Source organism: Puntigrus tetrazona, chromosome 5 (assembly GCF_018831695.1).
Source record: "Puntigrus tetrazona isolate hp1 chromosome 5, ASM1883169v1, whole genome shotgun sequence".
In the NCBI taxonomy this organism is placed as follows: Eukaryota; Metazoa; Chordata; class Actinopteri; order Cypriniformes; family Cyprinidae; genus Puntigrus; species Puntigrus tetrazona.
In genome coordinates, this window is record NC_056703.1 from 32,577,145 (window position 1) to 32,604,498 (window position 27,354).

Below are 27,354 nucleotides of genomic sequence, written 5' to 3' on the forward strand. Positions count from 1 at the left end.
TTTGAGATTAAATATTTGCTTTTAATAATATCTCAGAGGAAGTTAATATTTTAATAATTTAACAGCACATTTGCATGCTTAATGATCTTAATGGTCACACTGATACGCAGGTAAACAAAATAAATATTTTTATTGAATTTTTTTATTGAAATAATTTATTTTGTAACTTTGTAGCTTTTTAGAAACATATATTTTTTGTAAAATATATATATTTTATAAATAATGCATGATTATCAGTATGTACCTAAATAAAACATTTTCATACATGGGTGGTGCTAGAGATTAAATCGTATAATAACCTACTAAATTATGTTTAAATAAGCATTCTGGCATATTAAAGCACCAGCAGAAGTAATAATTATGAATGCATGGAGGGAAAAGACGACGTTTTAATAAACTAGTGCTTTCTCAGTCTCTGCAAACACCAGCACTGACTCTCCGTCTCCACAGTGATGGACGTGTCTTTAACAGAGAAATGCATTTCTACATACCTACTACATAATTGTTCATATTTTCAATTGGTTTATTTAATAGTAGCCTGGATTTACTTTTTATGTCTGTGAGCTGGTTTCATTCATGGAGGCTGCACGTGACGACGGAAATCATTTTGGTCATATTTACTATTAATTGCCTTACTCCTCCATGCCTGATGTTGTATTAAAGTGCATTATGGGTCATGAAAAAAATCCTATTTTGGTTTCGGGAGCCCCAAACAACTGGTTGACATGCATGCACGCTCTGTAAATACTTTTATTTTTTTATAATACGCATTTATTTTTACCTTATTTGGCTCCCAAACAAGTCGTTCAATGCTACATTTTTCCCGAACCTTGCAAAACGGCTCCCAGTGGCAAAGAACGAAGTTGCACTTTCATTCAGACCAACGTGAAAATCAAGAGGGCGAGCGATGTGCTGATGTTTCATTTTGACATCAACGCGAAACGGCTTGGGAATCGTTTCGAAAACGACTCATTTCGACGATTCAGTGAGTCAAATTTTTTCTTTTGAGAGCCGATAACTTCATGCACGGATGTTTTGATTCACTTACACGCTGCGCGAAAGCTCATTCGCTAAAATCCACAACAGAGGCGCTTTAATATTTTATGGGAAATGCCAAATTATAACAGTACGAAATATAAAATCCAACATATGTCATAAATGATCATTTATGTGTCGCTCATCGGTAGTGGACAGATATGAAGTCTGTTCTTCAGCCGAGAGAAAAAAGATCGGTATTCACATATTCACACACATCTCTGCATTTACAATTCACAGGTTCACACATGAGGTGTGAGAAGGACGTGTTGAAGACGAGATGAGTTTGGCCTTCTGTCCGTTAGACCTCGAGTGTTAGACACCCACTCGCGCACACACACAGAAACCAACAGGGAAAAAAATAGATATTTACACCCACACGTGAACATTATGAGATAATAAAGCGAACGAATAGCACAAATGTTTGCTTTGACCTGAGAAGATGGCAGATATGAGCGTTATTCACACGTCCTGTTAGCTGTGCTCTTCACCTGTGTGAAGAAACCCGTCACACACACACACACACACACACACACTGTCAGCTGCTCACAAAACATCGCGGCGAGATGAAATCCGGCGCCATAATGAATTCTGCTCTACTTGTTATTATGTGGAGTGCGGAAGTCGGAGGGAACATCTGTTATTTTTGCGTTTAAACCTCGAAACGAAGTGGGTTTTAAAATGGCCGTGCGAAATTTAAGAAATATTCGAGCTATTTCTAGGTGATTATTATAGTGGAAGTAAATGAGCTGCCTCTGTGTCTCCGTTCTCCACAGTCTTGAGGAAGACGTTCGAGCAGGAACCCTTGGGGAAGGAGGTGTCACTCGAACAGGAAGTACTGCTGCAGTGCCGCCCACCCGAGGGCATACCGCCTGCTGAGGTACTCACACACACACACACACACACACACTCTCTCGCTGGCATGTGTCAATACCGTACAGATCAGATATGCCTATAGGGATGAATGTCAAGCTCTTTCCTGTGTTGCCAGCTGTCAAACTATTTTTTTCATAATTAAATGCACTAATTAACATGTTAAATTGACAGCTCATATTCATATTAGTAGGCTGCAAAAGGGCTGAAGGCACATATAGGTTTTTTATATAACATTCATGAAGAAATGGATTATAAAAAAAATGTGCAATGATTATTCGTGATTAATTAAAAGTTAATATATTTGATATAAAAATGTTATATATATATATATATATATATATATATATATATATATATATATATATATATATATATATATTTGTGTGTGTGCACCGTGTATATTACGTATATATAAATGCAACATTTGTTATGTTCATATATTAAATATATTTATACAAAATGTAGATTATATTAATATAAATACATGTAAATATTTTCACATTTATATATAGATAATAAATATACATGTTACACACACACATCTTATAAACCAAAAAAAACGTTTATTTTGGTTGTGATTAATCACGATTAATGATTGCCCAGCACTATTAAAATATTATAAAAGCATGAGGCGGTAAGTGTTTTGCTGAAGCAACAGGTTTTGAATCACATCTAAGCTTCTTCACAGTATAAAACTATAAATGTATTATTCAAAGTGAAAGCGAAAAGCTTTAGACACTTGTCAGATTTTGTGGACCGTGTTTGTGTGTTAATATGATAAAGTAGGCCACTGGTTATTCTGCGAGGACACCTGCGTGAACCTGAGCAGAACTGACTTCATACATCCATGAAAAATGACCTTGAGAGCAGCTGGCTAAATATCACTCGGAAATGTGAAGTTTGTTGTGAGAAAAGCTGGCACATCATTTAAATGCAGATTCTATTTTTTAAATAATGCAATAATGTCCGAATGTGTTTTTTTTGTGTGTGACACTGCATGGGTGTACGCAGAGCTTGTTTATGTCTTTCTGGAGTGTCACTTCCACTGAACTCTAAGGTCTCGTGAACTGTTTAAAAATAGAGAAGAAGTGTGAAAGCACACTGTAAATGTAGGACAGAAAAAGACACTACACTGACTTACTGATTTGCATGATGCTTAAAAATGTGCCTAGAATTTATTTTATATTTTAAAATATTCTAATTATTTAAAATTATTCTATTTTCTATTTTTACATATTATTATATTTTCTAATTATTTATTTGTTCGTGAAAAGGATGAGTTAAACAAGATTATGCATGAACATGTGTATTCAGTTGTTAAAATGGTTAATTTAAGTGCATATAAACATATAATTGAATATTTTTCTAAATATTTTATTTATTTTTAATGAAAAGGACGAGTAGACAAGATAGTACAGATAAATGAGTATTACTGTTATAACATTTTAATATTTTTGGTAAAATATTTGTAAAAGGTTTTTACTGCAAAATCATGAATTTAATACTTGTAATAAATTGTATTTTTATTTCATGTCATTATTTTAATAATGCATTTTTATGTATTAATTTAAAAACAGTATAGAATGATTGGAACAAGACAGTACAGAAAAAATTGTCAAGTTTTATAATTAAATCTGATTAATCTTTTTTTTATATACATTTTTAAAAATAACATTTATATTATAAATTATATATTTTTCAATTGATAATGTTTAAAAGAGAAAATGATGAGTTGAATAGAGGGTACAGGAAAATTAATAAATTTAAAATTAATTTAAATAAAATTATAATGATTGTACTTTTTATTTTTATTTTGTATTTATAATAAAAACGGAAGATGAGTTGAACCAGACGATACAGGAAAATCAGAAATTAATTATTAATTGTTTATTTAAAAATATTTGTTTATAGAGAGAGAGAAAGAGAAATAAGAATAGAATTAATAAGTATAAATATATATGTATTTTTTCAACATCATTCCTTTTAGTAATATTTTCGAGATTTGATGAATTTCCAGTCGTGTGTGTGCAGCTGAATGCGCATGTGGAGTTTGTCTGTCATCATACAGTACGTGTGTTTAGAGCCGTCAGACTCGTTTCTGCTCCTGGCTTTGACCCGGAGGTCGAGGGTTCCCAGAAGACCCGTAAACGACAGCTGCGGCTCCCAGAGGACACTTCACAAACACACACACACACACACACACACACTCGGAGCCGAGTAAGTTGAGATGTGAAGAAGAGCCATGTGAATTCCACCGAGTGCTGCAATATCTCTCTGTTCCGCTCTCTGACTCCGTCTAGACTCTAAACCCTCCGTCCCGTCCCCGCATGTTCCCGGAGGACGCTGGGAACACCGTGACCCGGTCAGGATATGCATTTTCTTGTAAATATCATTTGCTTTTTCTGAACAATGTGAGCGAATGACCTCTGTGTTCGGCGGGCGTATTTTCCGAACACCCACCGCGTGAGCCGTGGCCATTAGGGAGCCGGAACGCTCTGAAATAAGAGTGCAGAAAGACGAGACCCGGCCAATCACAGAGCCCTCATTAAAATCATACTGTTTCCATGACGAAAAGGATATGATATACATGCAGGTTAACCGGGACGCGCTGCCGGGCCATAGTTAGAGACCAAAGACCGCTACTTTATACAGTCACAATTATATTCTCGCACACACACACACACACACACGTGTAAAGTGTAATACAGTGGCAGGAGTTTATATACCGAGGGAGCTGTATTTGGACGATGAATGGTGTGCTATTCATAACATCCGAAAAATCTGCAGAAACCATCAGGACGTGGTGGGAAACACACATGCAGATACACTTGAAGCACTCTAGAGACGCACATAAAAACACACACACACACACACACACTATTGAGACTCTAACTGTACTTCATAATGTTGTTAAAGCTGCTCCATAACTGTGGCTTTCCAAGTTCCCAGATACTCATAATTTAAAGTAGTTAAGTAATTGAAACAGTCAAGCTGTATTTTTCATAAATATATGGTTCATTCTCAGGAACACTGCCATTTTTGTCCCTGTAATTACCAGGAAAAATTATAGATACTTACTCACTTTTTTTTTCCCAATGAAAGCTTCTCCTGATTGCCAGGGCTGCATTTATTTGGTCAAAATACAGTCAAATCTGAATTATTACCTTTTCAAATAACTGTCTTCTATTTAAATGGATCTATTTCAGTGCTGAATCTTCAGCATCTATGCTCTGAAAGTCTTCAGTGTCACATGACCCTTCAGAAATCATTACAATACACTGATTTGCAGCTTTTTTCGCCAGAATTCTATGATGGAAAAAAAACTCAAAAACTCATTTATTATTAATAAACAGAAGCAGGATTTATTATAAATATTTAACATCATATGTGTCTTCACTATCACCTTTGATCAATTCAGTATCTCCTTCAATGAAAGTATTCATTTTCATTTAAAACTAAATCTCACTGACCACAAACTTTTGAACAATTATGTGTTACATCATTTGTTTTTGCTTTCTTTACAGCCTTTTTTTGTCTTTCTTTTAAAATGCTCTATGCATTTTCTTAGTTGAAGAGAGCTAGCTGTCACACTCATGTTTTTTTTTTCTCTCTCCGGTGAATATTTCTCAGGGTAAGTGTATATTTGAAAGTCAATTTCAGCTTTCTTATTAAAGTCTGTGCTGCAAAAAAACAACAAAAACCTATTGAACATTTTCACTGTTATTGCCTAGGACAAAAAGACACAGTTCATTGAACATATGCTTTATTTATGGCGTGCCTCAGCGGGGCATGTTGTCACACTATATGGACTCTTCTCTTTTTTTTATTATTTTTTTTTTTATTATTTTTTTTTTGCAGCAACCTCGTATCAAACTGGTCGAAAATAAATGCCATTCAAATAAATAAACAAAGATAAAGATGCTGAAAATGCGATTAATAATTCATGCTTTCTGACCCGTGCACGTGATTTCAATACTTGCATTATAATATAAAATAATATATTATAATATATAATAAATATTCACACACATTTCTTATTAATTTATAGAATTCCTATACGATATATGCATGTGTCTATGTTAAACACATTTGTGTAATTGGACAGTTGACTAACTATATCCGAACGTACCGTGTCAGGGTTAAAATAATAATAGCGTTTTAGGGTCAGGTTTTGGGCTAGTAATTGCTTTTCCAGCGCGGATGGCGGTCAGGGCTCACTTTTGGGCGTGCGGTGGGAGAATATAATTTAACTGCGTACTTTACACCGCCGCTTGTTGGGAAAAATAGCTTGTTAGCAGAAAAGCGGCACTATTTGGAAACGGCTAAGCCGCTGTCACGCTACTGACAAATGTAGTTAAGTTAGAAGCGCCGCTTGTTTTAGCTTCTTCTCAGCTCCGCTCCAAACACACGTTCAACAGAAAGCTGCAAAACAGCTTCCAGCGGCCGCGTTTGATGCTCCCGAAGCCTCGCAGTCGCAGGAATTAATATCTCCTTCATTAGCTCAGAGCAAAAGCACTTTACTGTGTTTTATGCTAATGAAGATGGAGATTGTTTACGGTAACAGACTTTTACGGCGCGCCATTAATTAAATGCGCTGATGTTCTGTATGTTGGTAATGGCTCGTGTGTAAATTTCAGAAATGCATCCGCCGACGGAGTGAGTTATTGTGTCCGAGCCGAGTTAATGCGCTACACATGCTGACGCGCGCGTTTTGACGTGTACGTGTTCGCACACGCCCGGGTCAAAGCCATAAATTCATATCCGTGAGTATGTGTCCATGGAATAATAAGCATTCGAATATGGATTCAAGTAGATAAATAAATCAACTTTTTAAAAATGGCGTTGAAGGAAAGCTCTTCTGGCGACCTTTTGATTTAAAAAAACACAACATTTTAGCACAGATTATTACAGCTCCTCTCCATTGCATTATATTTCATATTTTAATCTATTCCTGTGTTCAAAGCTGAGTTTTCAGCATCACTAGTCTTTTTAGTTTATTTCCAACAGACTTTACTCTAACCCTAACTCCACCAGTCCACTAATTCTCCAGCAGGTGCAACTTTGTTTATGTGTTAAAGGGACCATCAAAATAAAGCCAAACCAGACGTTTTTATCTAAACAGTCTGTGAATAGTTTGGACGGCTTTACACATTTTATGTGGCAGAAATAACATCCGCTGGAGCATTCGTTCAATTGTCTGCGCTTAGAATCAATATTGATAGAGGCAAAAATGTTTTTGGACAAGAATAGTGTTCTTCTCTGAACCTAAAGTGCTTCAAAGAAGCATTAAGGACACTTTCTTTTAAAGGGAAAGCTGGCACGGTGAGGCTGAGTGTGTGTGAGGTGCGTTTAAGCTCTCAAGCGAGCGCAGGGGTCAGGAGGAAGTGTTTCAGTGTGTGTGTGTGTGTGTGTGTGTGAGCGCTGTAGTACTTTAACATGTGGCGTTCGTGGGGAAGTGTGTGTTCATTATGCAGGACTCAAGGGACGAATCGCATACGCTAAACACACCTGATCTCCATGATGACCCGTAACCGCAAATCTGGCCCCGCTGTCTGCAGCTGTCTTTTATCTCAACACACTTTCATTCTCCTGCCCTCCTCACGCTGTTTCGCTTCCATTCATGAACACAACCGGACCGTAAGATCAGGCTCTTTTGAGGACATCTCTCTGGTAATGTTAAAATGTATAATCTAAAATAGTGCTATCAATTAATTAATCAAACCAAATTAATTAATTACACGATACGCTGATTAAGCATCTGTATAAATTTTGATAACTGCTGTGAAAAGTTTTAACTGGAATGATTATTGCTAAAATTACATACGTGTCAAAGAGCATGAATTATTCATTTAATTTACAAATTGTCTAGCTTTATATATATATATATATATATATATATATATATATATATATATATATATATATATATTTTTTTTTTTTTTTATGATTTTTTTTTTCAGGTGCTATTAATATTTTTTATGGACTTGTAAACGCATTCTCTGACTCTTACAATTTATCACTACCGTACTTTTAATGGCCTCTTTAAATGTAAAATAAATAATAGGCTACAGTATAGTTTTACAAATCCATTACATTGTGACAGATTCATGAGACGATACAGTATTTTCGCTTCAGTGTGTTCTTTTTGGAATTTTGAGTTCTGAAAGTAACCGTACGTTCATACACAGTGAATTCTTTCATTTCAAGAGATCAAGGAAATATAATATGAGGCCTTTAAGGGATTCTTTCTGCAAAACAATAAATAGATCCATGACCTTTTTTCTTCATGTTCGCTTTATTGTTTTAACAGATGCTCTCTTACAGCGACTGCCTGCAGACAATTAATATAACAAATAAGAGTGATGATATCAAAGGTTACACACAGAGCTGCAGCGTGCGTGTGTGTGTGTGTGTGTGTGTGTGTGTGTCTCTGTGGAGTTTGTGATCTCTGGAGGTTCTCGGTGCATCTGTGTTGTGATTAATGACCGTCTCTCTCCTCCGAGAGCGAGACGGAGCACAACAACAGCTCAATACAGCTCTCATCTCATTTCTCCTCTCTTCTCTTACTGCTCAAAATTTGCTCTTTCAGAACTCAGCAGAGACCTCATTATGCTCCATTTAACTATCATCTTTGTTTCAAATGTTTCATGTAGGATTTCTAAAGAGGGATAATTATAGCTACAAATAAGACCTTTACCCCCCTGTTGAATCGATAAAAAAAAAAAAATAGAGATTCAAATTTATTTGTGATTTAATGCCATCAGATTAAAATGCAAAAAACAAAGCATACTGTAATGTCCTCAGTTTTCATATACAGATATATAGATACTAAAAGTCTTCCTTGCCTTAGCAAACATCAGTAATTAATAGTTAATTTAATGCACTTATCACATGAGAAAAAATACGGCGTCCAGTATGTATGTGTGTGTGTGTGTGTGTGTGTGTGTGTGTGTGAAAGGTATATATAGCTTCGGGCCTCAGTGACATGCTCCGATGGCCCAGTTCTGTCTGTTCACCGGCCCCCAACCCTCCCTCAGTCTGTGTGTGTGTGTGCGTGTGTGTGTGTGTGTGTGTGTGCGCGCGCGCTCGTGTGTAAGAAAGATAAATTTCCCATCCGCCCAACTGCACGGAGGAATTTTTCCGCTCTTGCGTCTTTATTTAAGTCGGCAGCAGAACTTTGATGGCAACACAAAAGAAACAGACTGAACGACTTTATCTGCTGAAATATTCACGCAGCCATTTGCTCTTCAGAAACACACACTCGGATCTCACACACACCTCCGACCTGAGCGGGAACAGGAAGCCGATCAGAGATCAGAGTGTAGGGATCACAATATAAGGAGCTTTATGACAAAAAAAGGAGATTTGAGGGCTAGCGTACTGCGCAGTATAAAATATCTACTGCTTTTAAAATGGAACTATATTGCGTTTTTGCTATTTTATCTACATTTTGATATATTTTGCTGATTTAGTTGTTCTACATACTTTCTGTCATCTGATTGATACTTTTTTTTAGCAAATAAAAGGTATTTTAGTGAAACTTTCATGTGCATTTAACATAAACAGACGAATAACTTTTATATTGTTAGTAATATTTCAAATGACCCTAAAATGTTCGTATCAAAAATGAGCAGTTTTTTAAGGAACATTTATTTGTCGTCATCACTGTATGGCTTTGCATTATGTTTTTAAAACTACAGAACTTTGATCATAACAGTAAATATTTATATGCATTTTTTGTAAGTAGTCTGCTGTAGTGTTATAAAGATCCCATTGATTTATTACAAACATTACATCAGAATTTCATCTTACTTTTTGGCCATATAAATATCAGCAACTGCACCGAATTACAGATTTTTGCTCCGTTTGAGACTCTGAGGGGTTCTCCCTCACCGGGTATGAGCTCCGTATTCTCACTACATCATACTACATGAGCCATAAAAGCCTTATATATCAAATATGATACGCAACAAAACACACTAATAGATTCTTTTTTATATTTTGACTAAAGGTTCAATGGGCTGCTCCATATTTTGTGGAGTTTCTGAGAATTGTGCATATGTCAGAAATAAAAACTGATTTATTTGGTTGCATTTGTGGGGTTTTTTTTCCTGGTTTTGTCCATCACATTAGAAACAGTAGGTCAATATACAGTGTGTGTGTGTGTGTGTGTGTGTGTGTGTGTGTGTGTGTGCGCGTGCGTTTCTTGTCAACTGGTAGTTTCACTGACTTAATTAACAACAGCAATTGTGCCAATTATGTTAATGAGAATGCTAATGCCAAGCAGTCGATAAACACAAACTTACAGCGTGTGCATGCGTGCCGTGTTTTTCTATAATGTTGTTATCATGTCAGCTGAATGTGTTTGAGACTGCCGAGTGGTAATCATTTATTGTGATTATAGAAGCACAATAAATATCGAAACACAAATATATTACCATCAACGAAAAGACATTAAACTAAATTGTTAAACACAAAGCTACCGTTGGATTTTGAATATATTCGTAATGTTAATGTGACTGTTGGTTTTTCAATCTGAAGACTGGAGTAATGATGCTGAAAATGCAGCTTTACGTCACCGAAATAAATTGCGTTTTAAAATACGTTACATTAGAAAACAGTTTATTTTTCTGTTGGATCGACTGATATAGCTTGAAGTGTTGGACCATAATTGATTCAATCGTTAATAAAATGCAGTGAGTAATGGGAAAAACTGTATTGAAGTACTTTTCATGTCATTTTTAGTAATGCTGGGATTCGTTTCGCAGTGATGTTTGAACGAATGTTTTGTTTCTTTCTGAAGTTCATGAAAAGAGTTCACCCAGCTGAGAGAATTCCAGGGCTGATCTCTCTGTCTGTTCTCTGTGAAAATAGAAAAAGTCTCTTCACAGCGTTCCTCAAATATCTGTGTCACACACACACACACACTCACGCACACACACTCACACACACCTCGGCCCACAGACGACACTGCTGGAGGAGGCTGTCAGCCGGGGCGTCTGATCACAAAAAGATGAAAGAGACATAAACTGATTCTCCTTACTATCTTTCTTTCGGTAGATACAAAAGAAATCAGCTCAATGTGGCCTGGCATGATTGTTAGAAACACATTATTTTCAGTTGATCCATTATGATTTATCGTGATGAATTCGGAAGAGATGGCAGATCAAACTAAGAGCGGCATAAAGGCGTAGTTCAACAAATAAAAAAGAGTTACATTTTCTCTACAATGAAAAATCTGTCATAATTTATTCACCCTATTGTCATTCCCAGCTTGTACGACTTTCTTCCATGAAACATAAGAGCTGTGTGCGTGCGTGCGTGCGTGTGTGTGTGTGTGTGTGTTTCATCTACTGCGTTTGTTTGAGCTCAAGGTGAGAGTAAATTTCAGGTGTACGTAATAACAGCGTTGGATTGCGCTTCATATCCTCCACTGCTGGAGTCTTATTAGATGTCAAAATAGAGTGTGAATATTGACATGCGCAGGACGGACACCGGTGTGGCTGTGTTTATTCTACAGAGAGACGGACAGGCTGTGAACTCAGATTTCAAATTGGACACAAAGTCTGCAGATAAAATACACAACAGTTCAAAAGTTTGGGGGTCGTCGGGATTTTTCTCTTTTATTCACCAAACATCACGATTTCAGTTAATTGCTGTTGTTTGAACTTTCCTTTCATCGATGGATCCGGGAAAAATTTAACCGTTTTCACAAAAATGTTAATCATTTTCAACATTACTAGTAATAAGAAATATTTATCGAGCAGCAAATCAGCATAGTAGAATGATTTCTGAAGAACCGTGGCACTGAAGATTGGAGTAATGATGCTGAAAATTCAGCTTCTCCATCACAGGAATAAGTTACATTTTATTTCATAATATTTCTGTTCAAGTGTATTTTTTTTTGACCAAATAAGTACAGTCTTGGTGATAGGGTTGGCCGGTATAGAGCTAAAATCAAAACCTCGTCTGATTTAATACTGTACCTTAATTATGATTATATTTAATTCATGTAAAATGTATTTTCCCCTAATAGTTCTTTAAAGGTTTATAATGTAAATATACTCAACTATTAAAGGTGGATATATGTTTCCAATGAAAGAGTGCATTTCTTATTTTTCATTTTGTGCAAACAAAATACCAAATAATATTAATAATAATAGTATGCATATATGCAAATTTGCTTTTTTAATAGTTTTTTATTTTATTTTAGTTTTTGCTGAACAATGTTCATAGGAGTATTTAATTTAATTATTTTGGCCTTTTTGTCTTGATGCTAATGTTAATATCCATTTCAAATGCATGATATACATTTTTAAATACCAGTGCTATCAAATGATAATTAATAACCGCATCCAAAATAAAAGTATATATTTATATGCGTACATTTATATTCATGTAATGTATATCATATATAACATATGTAACATATTTTTAACATGCATGTAAGTGCGTTTATATATACGCAATGAAATATTATGTAAATAAAACCTTTTATTTATGATCAATTTTTTCACTGCACCTGTGCTATCACTGCTGTCCTCGGTTATGATTGGTTAGTTCTGTCGCTTGTGTTGGTGGTAAGCTTAGATGCAAAAGAAAGCTTGCATTTTCCTTTCTTAGGAGTTGTGCTTAATATTTCATCCGCTATACCAGCGCTCCTATACTGAGTGCATGGCAAATATCATGCATTTTACATAACTTAGGATGTCTACGATGTAGATCCTCTCATTACACCCAAACTCTCCATCACTTTCTTCGACGGCATTGCTGAATGAAGCGGTTCAGGTGTGTGAGATTACAGTAGCCGTGTGCGGACGCGCGATCATCAGCGCATAGATCGCTGAATACGCTGCATAATTCACGATAGCCCACTTAGAGCAGATGTAGAGCACTTCAGTGGCGTTGGTGAGTTCTTACAGGCCCTCAGCCGGGAGCTCAGCCTCATGCACCTTTACCGAAGCCTATATATTACAGCCGCCCACTTCATTTGCCCTATGGAGCGTTCCTTGATTGCGAGGACTCTTACTTGAATCCGCAACGAGACTGTGCGCGATCTTCAGAGCTCATGAAAGGATGCGGCTTTCCTTTTCTGAAGAGACGCGGGTTAAAAAAAGGGACGCTTCAGAATTAAAGGTGTTATTGTGTTTTCGGGCCTCGCACACCTGGAGTTCTGCGGAGAAGATCTTCACCAAATATTTAAATGATTTTTCTGTGGTATCGCTGGCAGCGTGTGTGTTTGTACGGGAGAATAAAACAAGCTCGGATTCACTGATAGTCTTCAAATGCCTTCATTACAGGATGCAAAATTCAGAATTAAAGTACAGTCTCCCTTTCATTTCACGAGAGTGAATTTGAATTGAATTGGCCGTGACACACAGGAGAGTAATTGGAATCTGAAATAGAAAGACAAAAAGAGGAATAACTTACTGAATTGCTTCATTCGCTACATCTTATGAAATCTGTCTGGCTTTCTGTGCATCCATACTTGTATAAATAAACGCGTAACTCTTAAGTACGCATTCAACTGTAGTTAAGCGGTCAAAAAAATATTGAACGTTTTGAAGATTTTAAATACATCGTAGGCTCTAGGTTCTAAATACATGCGGAGTTGGTCCCTCAACGCAGCTGTAACCGTTTTCACTCTCCTGGGAATGATTTTCACAAGATTTTGGAGTGTTTCTGTGGGGTTTTGTTGCTCATTCATCCAGTAGAGCTTTTTGAGGTCATGCACTGATGTTGGACGAGAAGGCTTTGCTTGCAGTCTCTGCTTCAATTCGTCCCAAAGGTGCTGGATGTGGTTGAGGTCAGACTTCCACACCAAACCCGCTCAACCATGTCTTTATGGGCCTTGCTTTGTGCACAGGGGCACTGTTGTGCTGGGATAGAAAAGGGCCCTCCCCAAACTGTCCAAAGTGCTTGTTATGCTGACGCTGTAAGATTTTTCTCCACTGGAAGTAAGCGTCCATGCCCAACCAGTGAAAAACTGCCCAATACCATTATCACTTTACTGTTGGCACAATGCAGTCAGGCAGGTAACGTGATTCGAGTCCAGTGGCAGCCGCTTTACATCGATTTCTTCAATGTTTTGCATTGTATGCGGTGATGTGAGGCTTGCTTGCAACTGGAAACCCATTCATAAAGCTTCCTTCTTGCGGTTCTTGTTAATGTCAGTAGAGTTTGTCAATCAGCGGAGCATTGCTGAATGGTAACATTGTGGGCCAGATTTACTAACAGCTCACTAAAAAATTAATGTTGAAAATCCATGGACAGAAATTTCCATGCCCGGGTTCCAGGTGAATCTGTAATCAGTGACATGGAGCATAGGAAATGTAGTTCTGGGTGACATGTAACAGTTTGCGTACTGTGCTAATAGTCAATACAATGAGAAGGTAGCTTTAGGTGGCGAGTGGACAAAAGGCCACTGACAGGATTTGTGACACTTGCACTATTTTACCCCGTTTGGTAAATCTGACCCCATGAACGTCCACACGGTAACCGCTCTGACATTACATGATCTTCTGCTGCTGTTCTGAGTACTTCCTCCTTCCCATTACACAACTTACAGTAGACGGTTAAACATTTAATAGAGATGTAATTTCACAAATCGAATGACCCATTTTTTCATAAATGTTTCCAAATGTAAATCGTGTCATCGCAATGGACATATACTCTAAAATACAAGTCGCGTTTATCATCTGAATAATGATCCCAATGCGACTTATATTCCAAAGCGACTCACGTAATCATTTTTTGGAACCTCAAGCAAGCGAAACAAGTGTGGCCACAAGTATAGCCAAGAGCATCTCACACTGCACAGTTAGCTCCCTTTTTTTAATGTTGTATTTTACGATGTACTTTTAAATCAAACGATGCATGCATGGAGTTAACAGTTATCAAGATCACTCTGCAGCGGTTCATACACCCTCTCTCACTGCATCGAGTAACTTGTGCATTGTTTTACATATTTGCTTTTGACATATCCAACATATTTTACTCATGTCTGAGATCGTTCACGGTACCTGTTGGGTGTTATATCAGTATCGGTGCATCCCTACTTCAAAGTAATGCATTTAATGTCGCTTCAGAAACGTATAGACGCACATTTGCGCATTCACTAGCTCCCCGGCCTTTAGATCGATATATATCGCGCACTAAATAAAAGCGTCTTCTTGACGGAGGGAGTGTTTATTTTTAAAAATCAAATATCCATCACCTACACACACAGACGCATAAACATCCACATCTATTCTGGCACGAAGAAAAAGCAATTATCTGAGAGATATTTAAATATTTCACAAAACTTCCTGATTGGTTTTGCTTTCAGCCTGTGTGTGTGTGTGTGTGTGTGTGTGTTTGTGCGTGTTTGGTTGTTGATTCTGCGTTTGCCCGGCGGGCACAGGAACTCTGTTCTGGCGGTAAACACCAACAGGAGAAAATGAGCAGGTGCGTGAAGAGCGTCTCTCTGCCTCTTTCATCCTGATCAGCAGACGAGTCCCTGCAGAGAGAAATCAGGCCGTCCAGAAACAGCCGTGATTAGGCCGAATGTGAGCTTCACAGAGACACGGCTGGAAGAGATAAGGACCAAATGTCAGTCACGCTCAAAGAGAGAGCACTACAAACACGAGGTTTACACACGGGTGAGCCTGCACCACTCGTATAAAGTTTGGACACACTTTTATCCAGCGAGTTTAGTCATTTTCACATTTAGTCAGACTTATGTGTTCTAAACTAAATATGGTCTGGTATCTATATGCGACTCGGAGTCAGGTCTCCCTTTGGATTCAAGTCATCTGTAGCCTGTTTTCTCGTCCATCTGATGTCTGGCATGTAATGGCACGGCTCTCCACAACGGCACAAGTGGTTTGAGGAAGCATTGATGTCCACAAAACTTTATTTATTTATTTGCTTTTTTTTTACATCAGGTTTATTATCCTGAGCTGAAACTAATATTAAAACTAAGTTTATTGCTTGAAATAAACATGAACTGAAAAAAAAACTTGTTAACATGCTTATAAACTTAATTATAAACTTGTCTCAGCTAGTTGCCAAGGTAAGTACTAAAATGATTAAATAAAGTGCTAAACTAAAACTTAAAAATAAATAATAACACTGGGTTACAAACTTATTTCATGCATTTTAATCATGAAGATCATGCATGCAAATTTTTTACTAGTAGCCTGTGTGTTGTGGGGTTTAAATGTACAAATTTGGGTTGAAAATGCACCTATTTACATTATTTTCTAATGGAATGTTTCTAAAGAAAGTTGTATTATCAGCATAGAAAATTGAGCGATAATTTGAATTGTTATATTTATAGTCTTTACTATTACATTTTTGGTTTATATCTCAAATTAGATTTTTTTTTATATTTTCATTTTACCTTTTGTCATTTTCAGTACGATTATAATCATTTTATTTTACAAAATTTGTGGTTTTTTTTAGTTATTTTAGTACTTCTAAAACTAAAAATGCTAAATGTTGCCTTGGCAGCTAGCTGAAGTAACATTTTATTTGAATGTTTATTTTATATGTAATTAAACGACGAAAATAAATAATGAAGAATTTATGGGTTTCATCTATAGTGAACGACGTTGACCTTTAAAAAAAGGGGTCACGTGATCAACGTCGCTCATTTGCTAATAGCACGCTTGTTTAGTGATCTCTAAGTAGCGCAGAAGCCGAAATACACATCCTTCGTTTCACATTCAGCCGTTTTCCTTCACTGCAGCGTGTGCGCGCTCATGTTTTACATCTGCAGAATTGTGTACGCAGTTTTCCGAGCTTGAATCAGGCGGAGTTGTAGATGAATATTTGAAACAGGTGTTGTATACAACAATATGCTCTCTAACAAGCACAGCGGGATGACAATAGGAGCATATCGAGAACAACTATCACATACAAGTGCATACCCGTGTGTGTGTGTGTGTGTGTGTGTGTGTGTGTGTGTGAAACCGTGGGGCCCTGAAGGTGCTCATTTTCTGATAATGCTATTGTAGAGAGATGTGCGCGTGTGTGGAGGTGACAGTAGCACCGAATACAGTAATCTGAGGGTTTTAGTTTGACAGCTGGGAGTTGGGTTACCTTTGCTAGATGTAATGAGGTAAAATGCATAGGGAAGCGCGCATGCATGCGCGAGTGCTAATGTGTGCAGTGCTTTTGTCACAGCTGGAGAGCGTGAGCAGCTGATTGGGTGAGTTTCCCTCCTGCCGAGCCAATGAGAGGGTGATATTTTTACCCTATTCCCTCCAGACGAGCTCTCAGCAGCCTCCAGGTACACCCCTGTGACACATTTACACACGTCTGCGTCTCGCTCCCCTGATTGACACACTGTAGCGTTAATGCATCAGATGTATATGTGAAGTCTTTTTTTTTCCTGTTGAGCAGCAGCGCTAATGACTATTTCTGCATTGGAGAAATGTGTATCTGTTGTAAAACCTGGTGAGCTGCCTAACTAGGCAGCATTTTAAGGCATCATTGACTTGGCTGTTCCGAACTGCAGGCGGCATAATGACGCCGCCCTGTAAGAAACCTCATTTCGGACCAATTTCGAGGCAGCAATGCGTCTATAAAACAGTCCCAGAATGCAACGAAATTAACTCAGTGGAAAACACAGTCAGGAGAAATAGCCTAGTGTCTATTCTGCTCAAACAGGCTGCATACATTTGTTTAAAAATACAGTAAAACGGTAATATTGTGAAATATTATTATAATTTAAAATAGCTGATTTCTGTTTTTCTTATACCGTCACAATGAGCAATAAGCGAGTTATTTTTATTTTCACACTCCCCTTTAAAAGACCTTCAAAAGCATATAATTTCTTGGAAAATGATGAAAAATGACACCCGTTTTTTACTAAAGAAGCCTAAAGTGTTTCCAAAATATTGCTCAAATTGTCTTTAGTTATTATTTTGGAAAATAAAAATGCATTAAAAAAACAAATATCAAATGTATAATTAGTATTAAAAATATTATTACATTAACATAATAAAATACAAAATAGAATTATATTTGATCGATCTCTCTCTCTCTCTGCCTCCTCATTTTATAACACCACCCTAAGCCATTGACACACACACACACACACTCTTATATATATCTACTAGTATATCTAATCATTTCTGTCAAACTCTGTTCAAAATATGCAGATCCTCTTTAGACTTTTTGACGGTCAGCAACAGTTGATTGGTCAGTTATGTATTTAGGGCGGGGCTTAGTTGTGTACTGAAGTCTAAACCACTTCCTGTTCTTCCTCAATGTTTTCTGGAGATATTAGCAGGCCACTTTTGTGATTACACTGTGTCTAAAAATACCCTCACAAGTCTTTTGCCCGCGTGCAATTTCCTTTTAATGTCTCCGCAATGTTCTTTTTCTAAAATGTGTGCTATCGTTTTACAAAATTGCTCAAGCTCTGAGTCAGTGCTGCCCTGAGGAGTTAGCTTTGAAGCTAATTAAAACGTTTGATAATTTCAGACGCATGGGCGGATGACTGCTTGTACGGGGCAGATATTGCACGAGGACGTTCTGATATTACGTGTCCCAGAACTGGATTTCATTAATGTCTTCTCATCTCTGTGTCTCTGTGCAGGTGGAATGGCTGAAGAACGAAGAGATTATTGATCCTGCAGACGATCGGAATTTCTACATCACCATCGACCATAACCTGATCATCAAACAGGCCCGGCTTTCTGACACCGCTAACTACACCTGCGTCGCTAAGAACATCGTCGCTAAGAGACGGAGCACCACGGCTACAGTGATCGTCTACGGTGAGTTCGGTGTATTTGTGTTATTTAATAGAATTATTCATTCATATAAATGTCCGATTAATGACGTAATGTTACCTAAAAACAAAAACGATGAAATCGCAAACCATGCTTAAAAATATGTAGTGCAACTAGAAATAATAATAAAAATAATAAAATAAAATAAAAATAAAAATAATAATATGTTTTTCAGCTTCATAGCGTGCAGGCCTTTGTTGTTAATATTAATGTCATTATTGTTATTTAATTATTTGTATGTATAATATTAATAATTATATTTTTATCAAATTAAAATAAACAATTTTTACTAGAAAAACTGACCATACATTTTTAAAATTACTTTACTTGCTTGTAGCTGAACATGTGAATGTGTGTGAAATTTATATATATATATATATATATATATATATATATATATATATATATATAAATATATACAAAGATTTCAACCTACATTTATTGCTTTATATTTTTATCCAGACTCATTGTCAGATTTTTAATGTTTACTTTATTTGTGTGTCAGTTTTTTTACTAATTTACATATATATATATATATATATATATATATATATATATATATATATATATATATATATATATATATATATATATATATATATATACGCTTTATATACGTGTTATACACGTTTTGTTATTTTTGTGACATGTGAATTTTAATGAATATGGTATATGGTCTTGAATGTTTGACTATTTTGATTTGTCTGACAGGTTTGATTTGCGCTTATTCAGTAATAAATTGATGATAAATTAGTCAATAGTTAATCAGTTTATTAAATCTGTTGTATTGTTTGTTCAAAAGCTGTCACAATGAAGCTATGCTATGAATGCGAACTAGCAGGGGCGGAGTTTAAAGCGGACTGAATGATCAGAAGATTCCTGCAATAAGAGATATAATATGCATTTAGAAAGTAGATACGGTCAGTTTTTTTTTCATGCCCGTTTAAAAAGAAAGACCAAACACTTGTGTAACCAGCGGCTTGTGAGCTGCAGGTTTTTTTTGGCAGGCTTGACCACGGTCAAGTGGGAGAAGAGCTTTCATAAAATTCATTAAAAAGTTCCCAGCTTGTAATTATAAGTTTGACGAAGGCATGAATGAAGCTTTTTTACTAGCTGGAAACTCATAATTACTGTAATTTCGACAGGGTGTGAGTGCATCATTACAGCACTTGCAACTTCTTTTTCTTCTTCTTTTCAACACCTTTAAGCAATTAATTTAACAAAAACAGCTTGTACAAACTCCAAAGTTGTTTTGTAGATCATTTAGGTGTATTGTGTTTAGTTTTTTCGTTTTTATAAGTTACTCTTGAAATAGAAATGCAGCTTTTTCATTCGACTTTACATTTCAACTTATTTGCACACTGAAATATGATTGTTTATTTAATTGTTTGTTGTTTATATCTGTTTTACATTATCTATTGCATATAGACATATTTGTCTCTTAATTACTTTCTCTGTCATTTTATATATAAATAGAGTACAGATTGGTAATGGCAACACATCTCTTATTCTTTGGGGATTATGTGATTAAATGCGTTACATAAAATTAACATGCACTAAATTATAATAAAATATCAAAATAATTACAATTTTTATTTTATCTAGCCGCCAAAGCAACATTTCTCATTTGTATTTTACTTCATGGGCTAAAGCAATTAAAACTATCATTATTTTTGTTTTAGTTATAGACATTTTATGATTAAATATGTACTAAAATGATACTTTGTACAACATAAAATGCTGCTTTCATGCTTTCATAATTCGGACGCTTTCTTCAACTTGCCACGAAGTGAATAATCTCTTTCAATTTCCACAGACTTTGCATGATTGTTACTGTGACGTATGTCATTATAGCACATGCAAAATTACAGTTTGACCTCCTGAGGTGGACGAATGCCATTTTCTAAAGCCCCTCCGTTCCACAACCCTTAGTTTAGAAAAGAACTAAAGCTGACTTTTTCAAAGACTCTAGCCGTAATTTCTACTCAAGTTGTGGAAAGTGCTTTTACCGCTTTTCTTTGGAAGCATTTGCCTTAGTCCTCTCCACTGTACTTAATATCCCTCATAATACCGGGTCCAGCTGTGATAAATTGCCGTATGGTGTGTTCAGATGTGTTTTAGCGGTGACTCATAGTCTGTTTCAGGCACACAAGTTTGCAAAAAGCCCTTCAGATTTTCACCCGTCCTTCACGCTAACGCCGCACACTTCCCAGCCTCCTCAATGAGTTTATTTGCATTCAAATATTTCAAGTCTTCTACAAAAATTCAGCAAATTCTCCCAAAACGCAGAATGCATTTCCCAGTGAGGAAAATACCATTAAATGAAATAAATACATAAAAATCAAGGCCTGCTCACAGTACACTCTCAGAAACGAAGGTACAAAAGCCGGGGCGGTACCTTTTCCAAAGCCACACTTTTGTACCTAATATGTACACTTTAAGCACCAAAATAGAGCCTTTAGGTACAAACATGTGCCTTTTGAAAAGTCACCACCCTGTGACAGCTTTTGTACCTTTATTTCCGAGAGCGCATCATGAGCTACGTTTCCATCCACTTATCTTCATGCATATTTTGGAATATCACATAAAAAAAGATGCGCATAAATTCTGAAAACGTGGATTAAAAAAAGTATACGCAGGATTAACTTTTTTGTCCAATTAGAAGAAATGCACATAAACTTCGATGGTCGAAAAAGTCATGTGGCTTTGCGCTAGGATCGCGATCTCGCTCACGCAGGAACTGTATGCCGTTACGGTCATTCTCAAATGGATGAGCAAAGCCTGTCGTCTTAGGTTTTCTTCCTTGACTGCGTTCCCAAACAGCAGCATGCTCCTCGAAAGCATTGGCAGCATTTATCGCGTTTCGTCAGCTCGCTCCGAGGCACAAGCGATTCGCCTATATCATATATGAAAATCATTATATTCAGTGGCTTCTCCTGTATTCTTAGCGATTCTGTCTTAGTTTTTGTTCTCTCTTTTGAATGGTGCTTCAGTCACAAGCCTCCCCGGGTTTTCATCTTAACTTCTCTTAAAGGGTCTCTTTTTGTACGCACTTTTTAAAATAATCGAGTCTCTCCGCAATCACCATAGCTCCTCTTTGGAGGATATCCGCTGAACACGTTATGCATGCTGTTCTGTGTCCGTCGGGCCACGAGGATGCGCTGTCTTTGTACGAATCAAAGCGGAAATATGCGTAGAAGACGTAGTTGGGGTCCTATGCATATTCTGCGAAATGAGACCAAGACAAGACAAATTCACGAATAAAGCCGTTAATTATATTTTCTTTGCATACAAAAAGTATTCTAAGCAGTTCATAACATTCAGATTGAGCATGGACTGTTCCGGCCGGTGTCTTTTATGCTTCTCTGATCTCTCGATCTCAGAGTCTCAAGCCTCCCGGTTTTCAGTTAAATGATCTATTATTAAGATGAACAAAGCCTTTACGGGTTTGGAACGACATAGTAAGTGATTAATGACCAAAAAAAAAAATCAATAATGAATAATGAAAAAAAAAGTGATTAATGACAAACTTTTCATTTTGTAGAGGAGTAACCCTTTAAGGTGTTGTATAATATTTTACGCTCTAAGTCAGCTTTTTAGGGTACGCTAGCGTATGCATTAATTTATGCTTATTTTTTGTCAGCCTGAAAAGTCATAAAGATGTCGGAATGTTGTTTTCGCTGAAGTTTGTCTTAATGACAGCTTGCACCTCACCTTGCTAATTAAAGCACTGTCTGTCAATCTCATCAAGGAGTTTCACAGAGTATCTCAAACACACACACACACACACACACGTGTGAAGAGTGCCGCCTCCCGCTGTCAGTCTGACAGGGGCTCTGTGAGAGAGTGTGTGTGTGTGTGTGTGTGTGTGTGTGTTTAGCGTCTGTCACGCGTGTCACTGCACACACACACATATCAATTACTCCTGCATCTGTAAAACACTCAGTCAGAGCCCAGAGTCGAGCACGTCTCTCGCACTGCTGAACCTTTAATAGCTTGTCATCATTTTGAAAGATAGAAAATGGTCTGTTTTTGCATCTGAAAAGCAAAGCCACTCTATTTCTTGACCTAGATTCTCAAAGCATGAAATCTGTTGTACTCCAAAGTTTTGTGGTTGTGAAGTTGGTCTTATGGTTGTAATATTCCTGGATTTTGGTGTTTGAGAGCTTCTGAGAGTTTGAGTGAATGTGACTTTCTGAATGAATGTCGGATGTTCTGGACTAGTTCTGCTTAGTTCTGTCTATCTATCTATCTATCTATCTATCTATCTATCTATCTATCTATCTATCTATCTATCTATCTATCTATCTATCTATCTATCTATCTATCTATCTATCTATCTATTGGTCTGTCTATCTATCTATCTATCTATCTATCTATCTATCTATCTATCTATCTATCTATCTATCTATCTATCTATCTATCTATCTATCTGTCTGTCTGTCTCTATCTATCTATCTATCTATCTATCTATCTATCTGTCTGTCTGTCTGTCTGTCTGTCTGTCTGTCTGTATCTATCTATCTATCTATCTATCTATCTATCTATCTATCTATCTATCTATCTATCTATCTATCTATCTATCTATCTATCTATCACCTGTCTATCTATCAGTTGAATTTCATCATTTAAAAGCTACTTACATGACATTTTAATTTGCAATTCTGTGTCCAGGTTCAAATAAAAATTGAGAACTAATTTGTCAAATAAAAGGCATTATCAGAGGGATACACTGGGATAAAATGAAATTGACTTGCTTTTACCTTTACAAATCAGTCTAAGTGTACGCAGATCCCTAGTTAGGGTGCATTAATCAGCTAAGAGCTGTGACTGTTGTGAAGACGATCCTTCTCACCCCTCGTGAGGTTTCGCCTGCTTTGGTGTCCTGCTCTGTTTTCACTGGTAATCTTCACTGATTAAAGGTCTTTGAAAGCGGGACTGTGTGTGTGTGTGTGTGTGTGTGTGTGTGTGGCTTGTCTTAGATGGTATCTGATGCTTAAGAAATGATTTTTCTCCAGTGCTTGTTCCCGTCATCCTCTCCTCCTCATCAAAGTGGATTTAGTGACTCAGTGTTTTGGGGTTTGGTCTTTCCTGAGCGATGTCACGCTTGAGATCGGCTCACTAATGCTGGGCGTTTAGTTAGCTTTGGCGCAAAACACGTGTGTGTGTGTGTGTGTGTGTGTGAGAGAGAGAAAGAGAGAGAGAGTTTACTGTGGGTTTTGAGTGGTTGTGGTATTTAGTGGTATTTGTTAAACAATGTTGCTCCTATTAAGTGCTGAAGAGGTAGTAGAGCCAAAAATGAAAATTCTGTCATCATTTACTCATTTACATTTATGCATTTTTCATCTGCTAACCCTCTCATGTCGTTCCAAAATGAACTTTCTTTCTTCTCTGAGACACAAAAGAAGATATATATGTATATAAATATAACCATTTTCATTTTACGGTGAACCCTTTAAAGCAGCTCCAAACACATAGCAATAATTATTGTTATATTATGTTTTAGATATTATTTAGATGTTTATTTTATTAACATTTATTTTAGTTTTCGTTTTATTGTTAGTTTTAATTAATGTATTTGTCATTTTTATTACTTTTTTTATTTATCTTCATTTTTCAGCTTTATTGTTATTATTGTTATTATTATTCTACATTTTTATTTCAAGTTTTTTTGTTTTATTTCGTATTAATTTTAATCCAGTTTTAAATTTTGTCGCGGATGCTAGTTTTTTGCTTAGCATTTCTATTTAGCTTTATTTTAATATTTAATTATAGTTATATAGTTTCACTTGGTTCATTTTACTTATTTGAATAGCGTGATGTTTTAGTTGCATCTACCAATAACAACGCTGTCAACAACCGTCCAAATGTGCCATAACCAGCACCTAGCAACCACCTTAGCAACCATTCAGAACGCCGTAGTGTTGTGCGGGCGGTGAGTTTAGCGAATTGCTTCAGAAAATGTAAATCTAGTTTGCGGTTGAAACCTTTTTAATGGTGAGAGACGGAAAGAGAGAGAGACAGAGCTCTGGAATGAGTCCCGTTCTTTTGGATGTATGGCCTCATAACTCTGAAATGAGAAAGATGGGAAGGAAAAGGAGGAATCTACTTACGGCTAATCTACTCCCTCACACGAAACCAAAGACTCACACACACACACACACACACACACACTGAGAGAGAGAGCTGTGGAAAGTGTGTGAGGGGAGTGCGGTAAGTTAATAGCAGCAGAGGGAGTGACACAGTTTAAGAGTTTAAGAGCTTCTGTGTCTTTCTCCGGAAAACTGGGAAGAGCATCACCTCTCCACAACACGAGAGTTAAACACTGCAGTGTGTGTGTGTGTGTGTGTGTGTGTGAAGGTAAAAGGATCCGTCAGCTGGAATATAGACTCTCACATACCAAACACAGCTGCTCACAGCACTGTTAACTTCTGTCCATTTTCTGCCTCTCAAAATATTTGGTTTGCCTCTCTTTTATTGGAATCAGAGTCAAACCGGAGATATCAGAGCAAAACAAGATGATCATGTTCTCCTCAATGATCGATGACACTCCTTGGATCGGTCACCTCAAACAACTCTGGCTGATATATTTTTGTCAGAATTTTAAAATGCAAAAAACTATTTTCATTATGTGTTCACGTTAGGTCAACATTTTGTCTGGCCATATATAGTAATAGCAACAGAATATAATATAATATAATATAATATATAAAACTATACATACAACAACATGTAATGTAATGCAATGCAATGTAATTTATGCAATGCAATTTATGATACAATATATTTAATGCACGAAAAAAAATCTAAACTAAAATAGAAGTATTATATTATATTATATGTTGTTATACATTAATATTACAATAAAGATATTTGATAACACTTTAATAAAGGTACATTAGTTAACATTAATTAACATGAACTAAACATGAACAATAATTCTAAAGCATTTATTAATCTTAGTTATCGTGAATTTCAGCATTTATCATGCGTTATTAAAATGTTATAACATTAGTTAATCTAACATGAACTAGCAATGAATGGTTGAGTTTTTATTAACTGACATTGAATAAATACTCGTTCGTGGTTTGTTCAAGTTAGTTAATACGTTACTGAATGTCAATAAATCACGCTGTTAGCAATTTATTTTTCAACAAATGTAATACTTTTATTGAACAAGAATACGTTAAATTGAAAAAAGTGACAGTAACGATACTTAAATTGCTACAAAAAAATAAACGCTCTTTTAAACTTTATATTCACGAAATAAGCTTGAAAAAATGCCGTTGTGCAAAAAAAAAAAATAAAATAAATATATATATATATAAAGCTATTATTACAATATTGCTGTTTTTACTGTATTTTTACAACAAATTAATGCAGCCTTGGTGATCAGAAACTCTTACCAACCTCAAACTTTTGAAAGGTATTGTTGCGTAAATGTATCTGTATTAATAGTTTGTCACGTATCACCTCATAAATATTGTATTTTCAATGCTGAGTGTATGTTTAATGTCTGCGCCTTTTCCGGAGGAACAGCTTTCTTCATCGCTCTGCAATGTTTGAGAAATGAAAAACCCTTCCTTGACTAGTAGTCGGAGTACGGAAAGTTTTTTAATACATTTATATTTATTCATTTAGCAGACGCTTTCAAGGTGACCAAGAAAAGATGCAACATTCAGTGAAAACGTGTGCGATAAATCATACGGAGGCAACAATATTAAAACTGCCGCAATACCGCAAAACAGTACAGAAAAATATCAGCAAGTGACGTTCAGAAGAAAGAGTTCCAGCTATTAATACACAAATAAACCCCAGCTTTATTGACAAAAAAAAAATTAACCTCTTTGAAATCGGTAGTAAAATGAATTTTAGCTGTATAACTGACTGTATAAGAGGTATATAATAATATAATATTTCAGCGCCGTTTACCAAATGAAAAAGTCAACTTTAAGTATTTGTGTTGAGTGTGTAGTGACGTGAGTGTGTGTGTGTTTCTGCAGTGAATGGCGGCTGGTCCACGTGGACCGAGTGGTCAAGCTGTAACAGTCGATGTGGGCGGGGCCTTCAGAAACGGACCCGCAGCTGCACCAATCCCGCGCCTCTGAACGGGGGCTCGCCGTGTGACGGACAGGCCATCCAAAAAATCGCCTGCACCTCCGTTTGCACAGGTACCAACTATTAATATTTCCAAAGAAATTTTTTTTTAGTATTTAATAAATGTAATATTTGTAATAGTGATATCATTTTACAATGTTTATATTAGTAGTCATACATACTGTATATATAATTGTTGCATAAATATAGTTAAAATTATCTGCTATAAGTCATATGACTTTACAATGATTAGAATTATATATTTTTATAAGTGCTGTCAAACGATTAATTGTAATGTGTTTGCATTATATATCTGTTTATTTATTATGTATGTATATATATATATATATATATATATATATATATATATATATAAAATGCACACACATATGACATCTATTTTGAAAATATTTACATTTACAATTTTTTTTATAATTTATGCATTTATATTTTAATATGTTTTTTGTTATTATGTAAATGTTTGATGCAATTAATCACAATAAATCATTTGACAGCACTTATTTGTATTATATTTACCAATTATTTCATTATTTTCTGTTTA

General features: G+C 36.1%; 1 protein-coding gene across 2 annotated transcripts in view; it reads left to right on the forward strand.

Moving 5' to 3' along the window:
- unc5ca (unc-5 netrin receptor Ca) overlaps positions 1-27,354 on the forward strand; it is a 108,885-nt gene that overhangs the window by 50,826 nt on the left and 30,705 nt on the right. For both annotated transcript variants that reach the window (XM_043240537.1, XM_043240538.1), the window contains exons 4-6: positions 1,812-1,915; positions 18,500-18,680; positions 26,699-26,866. In XM_043240537.1, the coding sequence (XP_043096472.1) occupies positions 1,812-1,915; positions 18,500-18,680; positions 26,699-26,866 (453 nt within the window). The remainder of the gene's footprint in view (positions 1-1,811; positions 1,916-18,499; positions 18,681-26,698; positions 26,867-27,354) is intronic.